The sequence below is a fragment of the Rhizophagus irregularis genome, chromosome 22 (assembly GCF_026210795.1).
Source record: "Rhizophagus irregularis chromosome 22, complete sequence".
NCBI lineage: Eukaryota > Fungi > Glomeromycota > Glomeromycetes > Glomerales > Glomeraceae > Rhizophagus > Rhizophagus irregularis.
Window position 1 is genome coordinate 1,264,959 of NC_089450.1, and position 9,031 is coordinate 1,273,989.

At 29.8% G+C, this 9,031-nt stretch overlaps 2 protein-coding genes across 2 annotated transcripts; one reads left to right on the top strand and one right to left on the bottom strand.

The window, feature by feature from the left end:
* Window positions 1-4,078: 4,078 nt before the first annotated feature.
* On the top strand, window positions 4,079-4,336 carry OCT59_014537 (uncharacterized protein; the record flags this gene model as incomplete). Its single annotated transcript, XM_066150092.1, has 1 exon — window positions 4,079-4,336. One exon carries the CDS (start codon window positions 4,079-4,081, stop codon window positions 4,334-4,336), a length of 258 nt encoding a protein of 85 aa, XP_066002298.1.
* Window positions 4,337-8,424: 4,088 nt separating this feature from the next.
* OCT59_014538 (uncharacterized protein) lies at window positions 8,425-9,031 on the bottom strand (the record flags this gene model as incomplete). The annotated part of the gene is made up of 2 exons (XM_025332907.2): window positions 8,425-8,555; window positions 8,662-9,031. The coding sequence occupies 2 exons, from the start codon at window positions 9,029-9,031 to the stop codon at window positions 8,425-8,427; spliced, it is 501 nt and encodes a 166-aa protein (XP_025165536.2).

A 9,031-nucleotide genomic window follows, 5' to 3' on the forward strand; every position in this document is an offset into this window, starting at 1 on the left:
GAGTTTCGATTCCTTCGCTCTGAAATTCACTCATATATCTAATGTGAAGCTGAAACCTAAAAAAACCAAGATTTGTATTTGTACTTATGAATCTTAGTTCATTTATTTGTCAGAAATCCACTCAAACCTATAAAAAAAAATAGAGAAACGGTTATTAGTAACCATTTGTAATTTTAAAAATAAAAAAAAATAAAACCAAGATTCATATATACTTATAAATTTTGGTTGGAAACCCACTGAACCTATAAAAATAAAGAAAAGAACGGTTAATAACCATTTTTCTTAATATTAAAAAAAATAAAACCAAATTCGTATATACTTACAAATCTTGGTTTTTTCCGTACCTACAAAAAAAAAAGAAACGATTAGTAAATCTGAAACTTACCTTTGGGATTTTGGTATTCACGCCAGAACTGATATCCCTACAAAAAAATAAAAAAAAAACATTAATTTTTAACATTTTTTTATTATAGTTTTAAAATTTTTTAAAACTTATTTTTGGAATTCGGTATTTACACTGGAACCAATAGCCCTACAATTAAGTATAAAAAAAACATTAAAAATGTTTTTTTTAAAGAAGTTTTGAAAATAGTTCAAAACTTATCTGGAATATCAGCGTCCATGTTGGAGCTAATTTCCTATACAAAAAAATAAAAAAATAACATTTTTTAATATAAAAAAACGTTTTTATAGCTAATTGCAAAATTGTAAGACCACTCTATGATTTTTTAATTTGAAAATTTAATATTTTGAATTTTTCAAAAATCAGTAAAAAATCAAGTTAAAAACCTGTTTATTCAACTCCTTAAATAAAAATAGAAACATGTCATATGATTCAATATAAATAAATTACTTTAAAATCTTTATTAATTTTAAGGAGTTAAAGTTATTACCAAAATAGGTATTTAAACTTGCTTTTTTACTAATTCTTAAAAAATTCAAAATATTAAATTTTCAAATTGAAAATCATAGGGTGGTCTTACAATTTTGCAATCAGCTGTAGAAACTTTAGTTTTGAAACTTACCTGGAATATTGGTATCCACGTCAGAACTGAATTTCTAAAATAAATATAATAAAAAAAAACGTTTTTAATATTAAAAATGTTTTATTAAAGAAAGTTTTGAAAGTTTTTTTCAAAACTTTACCTAGAATATTGGTGTTCACATTGGAGCCAATTTCCTGCAAAAAAAAATTAAAAAAACGTTTTTTAGTTAAAAATGTTTTATTAAAGAAGTTTTAAAACTTTAGTTTTGAAACTTAACTGGAATATTAGCGTCCATGCTGAAACCGATTTCCTAAATAAAAATAAAAAAAACGTTTTATTAAAGTTTCAAAACTTTAGTTTCAAAACTTACCTGGAATATCAGCGTCCATGTTGGAGCCAATTTTCTATACAAAAATAAAAAAAAATTAACATTTTTTAATATAAAAAAACGTTTTATTAAAGAAGTTTTGAAACTTTAGTTTCAAAACTTAACTGGAATATCAGTGTTTACGCTAAGGTTGGCAAATTGGCAAAATGCTGAAATGGTAAACTTTGCCGAAACTATATGAAAGTCTTATTAAAAAGTTGGCAAAACTTTGGAGAAAAGCAAAACCTGACGAAACCTATTATAAATGCCAAAACTGCCAAAACTGCCAAAACCTTGCCAAAACTATAATAAAACTATAGTAAAATTTTGGAGAAACTAATCATAGAATTTTGGAAAGGTTTAGGCAGGCAACCTTAGACTATACTGGAGCTAATTTCCTATAAAAACATAAAAAAAAACATTTTATTAAAAACGTTTTATTAAAGAAAGTTTTGAAAATTTTTTTCAAAACTTTACCTGAAATATTGGTATCTACGCCAAAACTGATTTTCTACAAAATAAATAAAAAAGCGTTTTTTATTGTTAAAATCCAAAACTTATCTGGAGAAACGGTATCTATGCTGGAACTGATTTCCTAAATAAAAATAAAAAAAACGTTTTTTTCATTAAAAAACGTTTTATTAAAGTTTCAGAACTTTTTGTTCTAAAACTTATTTGGGGAAATGGATTCATATTAGAACCGATTTCCTACACAAAAAATATAATAAAAAAACATTTTTTAGTATAAAAACGTTTTTTTTAAAAAATCTTTCAAAACTTTACCTGGAAAATAGTAATCACGCTAGAACTGATTTCCTATATAAAAGTATAAAAAAAAACATTAGAAAACATTTTCTTTAAAGTAACAGTTTTGTAAAAAAAATTAAAAAATCAGAATGTTAACTAACATTCTGATTGAAAATATAAAAAAAAATTAAATAAAACGTTAAAGAACATTTTGCAAAAAAATGAAAAAAAAATTTAACAAAATATTAAGAAATGTTTTGTAAAAAAATAAAAATATTAAAAATCAGAACATTAAACTAACTAATGGTTTAATGATCCGATAAAAAATTGAACAAAAAAAAATTTCAAAACATTTAAAACCGTTTCATTTAGAAAAAGAAATTTTTTTTTTTGAAATAGTTTAAACTATTATTTAATAGTCTAAATTCGGTAATAGATCAACTAATTACTGTGGCTGTGGTTTAGTACATTGTCACTGATCTGCCGTTATTGATATGAATTAATTAAAAAATCAGTTAAAAATTGTCAAAAAAGTTTTTAAGTTGATTGTTGTTATTAATAAAAATCAATAAAAAAAATAGTATTGGTCAATTTATGGATTTTTTTATGTTACAACTCAACCAAAAATCGACCAAAAATTGACTAGTTGATTTATGCTAAATTTTTTTTCAATTTTTGTAATTAGCCGAATGTTTGACGAATCACGTGATGATGATGATAAACTTTTGACAAAAGGTATTAATGCCAAAAGAATGATTTTGACCAGTGCTAAGGATTGTTGGCAGAAAAGGACAAATTCCTATTTGGTTTACTTATTTAAAAAATAATATTTTAACTTCCTTTCACCCTTGTCCTGGCTGTTCTCGTAATGTTTCTAAATATGCCATCCATTCTGTTATCAAAAGCCATTGTACTAGTGAATGTTATTTCTTTCATACCTTATTATCAGACATTGTAGTAGGGAATAACGTAAAGTTGACAAAGTTCATCTTACGTTCCGTGCCTTACATGTTTATGATATTCACTTTATTTATAGATTCCTTTATTCTATTCCAAGTAGTACTGTAGCCTATCCTACCAAGAATGCTAAAGTCTTTGCCACTGGATGGCCTATTACACTACCTCTCTAGCCATGTCCTCTCTTAGCCTCAACAAGTTAATGATAACATTATATCTGTCTTACCTACTTCTGCTTGTACTTTATACACTGATAGGTCCTTTCTTAAAGCAACTCCTATGACTTAACCTTTCATGTCTACAGTTTGGATAGCCCTTGATGATGATGGTCTTATTTTGGAATCTTCATCTACAAATATTCCTAATACTTATTCTTCTGCCCTCAGATCTGAAGTGGCTGCTCTTTTAGTGCATTGTCTCCAGGCTTTTTTGTCATTGTACACACTGATTGCACTTCTATAATTTCCTTTTGGCAACAGTTTGTTGATAAACCTTTTCTGCCTAAGCTTTTGTGTCAATCTAATCATTTACTTTGGCTGTTCATCTGGAATCTTTTACACACTAATAATTTATCAGTTGTTTTTAGCAAAGTTTCCGCTCATAAAGAAGATCTCCTTAATAACCATGTACAAGTCAAAATCAAGGCAAACATAGCATGAGCTTGAATTTTATTAATTAATGCTGAAGTAACTTTAGAGAATACAGAGTATTCTAATCTGATAAAAAACTCTTTTCCAAATACACATTTTTATGAAAAATTTTTGCAAAAATTTTTTTTAAAATTTGTTCTTTTATTATAAAATTTTTATGAAAATGTCTGGAAAGACTGAACCTTCACTTTTTATCAAGGGAGTTCACTGAATTTTTTTTAACGGTGCTGAACTGGCTTTAGCAACCTTTATTCCTACCTACAACAAATGTTTTTAAGTACTTTAAATAAAGTTACTTTCCTAATGACCTAAAATATTTTGCAGAACAGTCCAAGGTCACAAATATACAACCTATGATTTTTTCGTTAATAATGTCTATAGTCTCTCATGCTGTGGCTACAGGGTGGGATGCCTATAAACAGGCGCTTTATGATAACAAACAAGAAGCAATAGGAATATCTGATTTGGATGATTCAGATAATTCAGCCAAGGATTGTGACACAGATGATATAATAGAAAATATGCCAATAACGTCTATATCAAATCCAGTTCCGATATTACAGCCTGAATTACCTGATGTGGTAATGATTTCTATTGATCAGTCAATAATTTATCCACACCCGCTATAACTGAAGTACTGACAGGATATGAAGTATCAAGTCCAGAAGAACGTGAGCACATCTGTGACATAATAGTATATGACATTCCATTTACCTGGTCTGCTGAAAAGACAGTACAAATATCAAACCCTTAGGGTAAAAATAGCGTTGTTCTCATTTTCCTTGCTGCAGTTTAATAATAATTGGGCTACGAATTTAGGAGGTATACCAGTGCGATGGTTTCCTGCAAATTGGAGTCTCTGCGAACAAAAACAAAGAGAAAAATTCCAGGCTGTAGTTTACAACATTCTGGAAGAAGTCACTACGAGCACCTTGTGGAATGACTGAAAACCCACTACTTACTTATGTGAACTTGGGGTTAAGTCATTTAAGATTATACAAACAGGTAAAGGCAAGAGGAAACTGCAAGGTCTTAGATTACCATCAAGTTTTGAGCTCAGAAAAGATCAGGTTGCCATGGTGTTAACACTCTATGCCTAACCTAAAGAAAATGCCCTCAACTAAAGACCATTCTGGAGGAAAAAAAACCTGTTCCAGTAATGCGAAATCAAAGAAGAAGGATGATAAATTCTCACCTAAAGCTCCTGATACAAGTAATAAGTTGAAGAAACCCCTGGGCCAGAAAACGAAAGCAATAGTTCGAACAAGGAGGTTTTAGCAAAAATTTTAGAATTATTACGAAAATTAGTTTAGTCCTAATAGAATTTAGTTATTTCTACTAATTTCTTGATATTAGCATAGCTGAATAATTTATGTGTTGTACCACAATTTCTTGTGTACTTATAGATAGGTTTTTCTTTTCAAAAAGTTAGGGTTAAATAATAAGAATACAGAGTATTCTAAAAAGAACCATAACAAAGTACAGAACTAATAGAAAAATAAAGAACAAATAATCTTCTGAAAATTACAAATAAAGAAAAGCTAAGATTATTAAACTCCACCCTCTCTATACAAATAACTATGGCTACTCCCCCGCAATCTATTTTAAAATTGGTAAAGTTGACTATATTATACGTAATCCAGCATACAAGAACCCATGTTAAGCATCATCAGTCAAGTACTTCTGAGCCACCATTAGTACTCAAAAATGTATAAAATTCAATTTCCCCTATTTGACTATATACTATGGATAACAAACTACTTCACAAAGGCCTCTGAGACAGCCGATAGGAAACTTTTTAGTGTCATGTAATCCCCAAAGGGACACCCACCTCATTGCAAAAATCCTAAACAGAGGATACCCACCTTATTGCAAATGATCCATCGACCTAAGATTTACCTAGATAAGTCAATCCAATGATAATCCAACATGTGACCACCTTAATCGGCATACTACAAAAACTGCCTGAACAATGATTAATTTTCAAAATGTAACACCAAGTCACCATGACGATCAAATCTCTACTAAAACCGCCTTGTTATCTTTATTACCACCCTTAATCTTCGAGGTATTCTTTGCCTTCTTCTGATTCTTCGGGTGTTTCTCCTCCTGGTTATTATTTTTCGGGACTTTCTTCGAGGATGTAGGTTTATCCTTCTTCTTAGGCTGATTACGATCCAAATTCTTATCAGACTTACCTGATTTTTTCGGATTCGGTGTATTTTTAGCTTTCGGTTTGTTTTGTGCTTTCTTCAAGGTAGGAATGGAGTGTCGACACCATTTCAACTCCTTACCATCAGGTACGAAAAACTGTGCGTATCTAAGGCCCTTAGTGTGGTCTCCCAATTCTCGAAATAGGCCACAAGTTTCCTCCGTCCTTTGCTTGTTTGAATTACTTTAAATGAGCTAGCACCGCACTTCATTAAAAATTCACATGGTTTACGGTCCATCCATAAGGTAGCCATCGTCATATCTTCCGGAATGTCATGAATAATGGCTTGGAATTTTTCACGTTGCTTTCTTTCTCGTAAAGTCCAACTTGCAGGGAACCATCTAACGGGTATACCTCCCAGGTCTGTCGTCCAATATTTGTTAAACTGGGGAAGGGCAAATGAGGAAAGTGCTATTTTGACTCGAAGAGTCTGATACTTATGTTGCCGTTTAACGGAACATTTAATAGCGTTCCCCCAAAATTTTAACTCTGCTATTATTTTCTGCAGGTTCCAGGTATACGGGATATCGTAAACTATTATGTCTCGGATTCGCTCTTGCTCCTCTCCGACAGCTTCGTATCCTGTCAGTATCTGCGTAGCCTCCGGTTCGGATGATTTCTTTCCCTTTTGGAAATTTTTGGCTGATGTTTTCACATTAGGTTTTGCCTTTGTTGATTGGTTCGCGACTTGTTTATTATCTGTAACACGCGCCTTTTGTTTATCTTTCTTCCGAGAATTTTCGGGTATCACAGTTTGATCAACAGGGGTCATTACTATATCAGGCATTGATGGAAGCTTGATAGGTACTGGATTTGGTGGTTTTATAAATCCTTGGCGTAAAAGATCATCTTCATCAGGTCCAAGCGGAAATGACTCATCCATCAGATAATCATCAGTATTCTGAGATCCATCATCGTCGTCGTCATCATCATCACCTATATCGCCAAAATTGCAATAGAATTGGGTAGAAAAATTATCCCAAGACTTGGACGCAGCATAGAGCGCTATAGAAAATATTAGCGAAAGGGTGGTGGGTTGTATATTCGTAGCTTGAGCTTGTGTAGTGAAGTTCGCAGGGTTGGCTGTTTCGCCAAACTCCTGTATCAGTAACTGAGCTTTATCCTTAAGTACTGAGGGGTTTTTTTTCAAATAAGTCTTTGAGGAAACCGTCCTGTACAAAAGAACTTAAGTGATGTGTAAAAGTTTGAAAATAAATTTCGTTAAACTTAGAAACGAAGTCTAAAGCTTCTTCGTTTGGTGTTCGGCTCTTATCCATAGACATTTTTATATTTATGTAATAAAATTTAATAAAGGGGATTATTTTTTAAAAAAAATTATTACGCAGAAATTTTTGTAAAAAATGTATTCGGAAAAGAGTCATCAATCACACAATTGTAAATGGTTATTTATATGGGTAGTCTAAACATAACGCCCACGTGATTGCAGTGTTTTTTAAATATTAGATTAAATGTATCACATAAATTTATATATAATTTTCGCGTTCTAATAGAGTGTACAGACAAAGTTAAATTAAAAGCAAATACGATGTATGACAAAAGTTTATTGATAAATCATATGTACACTAAAGGTTATAGAAGGAAAAAAAACTATTTTAAAACTATTCATCATTAGAATTACAGCTGATTGCAAAATTGTAAGACGGTCCCTATGATTTTCAATTTGAAAATTTGATATTTTGAATTTTTCAAGAATTAGTAAAAAAGCAAGTTTAAATACCTATTTTGATAATAACTATAACTCCTTAAAATTAATAAAGATTTTAAAGTAATTTATTTATATTAAATCATATGATATATTTCTATTTTTATTTAAAGAGTTGGATAAACAGTTTTTAACTTGATTTTTTACTAATTTTTAAAAAATTCAAAATATCATCAAAATATCAAATTAAAAAATTAAAAAATCATAGGGTGGTCTTACAATTTTGCAATCATCTATAACATTATTTTTTCTCATCCGCATTATTTTTTCTGCTTTTTAATGGATTGTTCAAGTTTGCAGGACTTTTCAACAAAATGGAAATATGTTGCATATTGAAGATCTTCTAATTTTAGTATTTTTCCTAACCAGTGAGAAGTACCATGATATTCTTCTAATACAGAACCCAAATGTGCAATGAAACGAAATGGATTAGACTCACATGTAAATTGTGTACGGTCTTTGCTTATAATTGGAATAAATTTACATGCTGAATCCGGCTTGAGATCATACAAGTGTGCATGAATTTTTCCTTCGTTTAAACCAGATAATAAATTTACACGAACATAGCTTGATTTACGTTTCTTAGATTTGTAAAAAAACCATAAATTTTGAAGAATAATAAAAAAATTCAGTAAAAATAATAAAAATTAATAATAAAAATCTCCTCTTTTGAATTTAGATGATTGTGGATTTATTTTTGTGGAATGAAAGACCTTTTTGCATGCAGTTTTCCATTGTGTAATTCGTCCTTTTGTTCTTGCTTGATGTTCAGTATTACTTAATCAATCCTGATGAATAGCAGCCATAATATTCATTGTGCCTAGTTCAGTGACTACTGTGAGATTATTTTTATTGAGTGTAGCTTTATTTCCAACTTTTTTCTTTTCTTTTTGAGTAAAGTAATCATATTTTTCTAAAGTATCAAATAATTTATTAAAACATTAAAAATAAAGAATAATAAAAAATTAAATTCAAATTATCTCGATAATATGACATTGTTTGCATTATTGCTAATGGACTCAATTCATGAGTTTTTCCAAATGCCTTATTTATCTTTTCAAAAAAATTATCCTCAAAATCCAGTTCCAAAGTTGATTGAATATTTTTATTATCCATTTCATCTAAATCATTATTAGGAACGTTAAGATGTTCAGGAAATTTGGATCTATTCAATATGCGTTGTTGATGTTGTGTGAGCAATTTGCCAATATCACATTCATTATCCAATTCATCTTCTGATTCACCCTCAAGTTCATCAGTTTCACTTGTGTTCTCCATAGGTATATTATGATTATTTATTTTTTTAAGTGAATGTAAGAATTGTTGAATTAATTCTGAAAAAATTTCCTTATTTACTACTATGCCAAGACTGCAAAGTATAATTTTCAT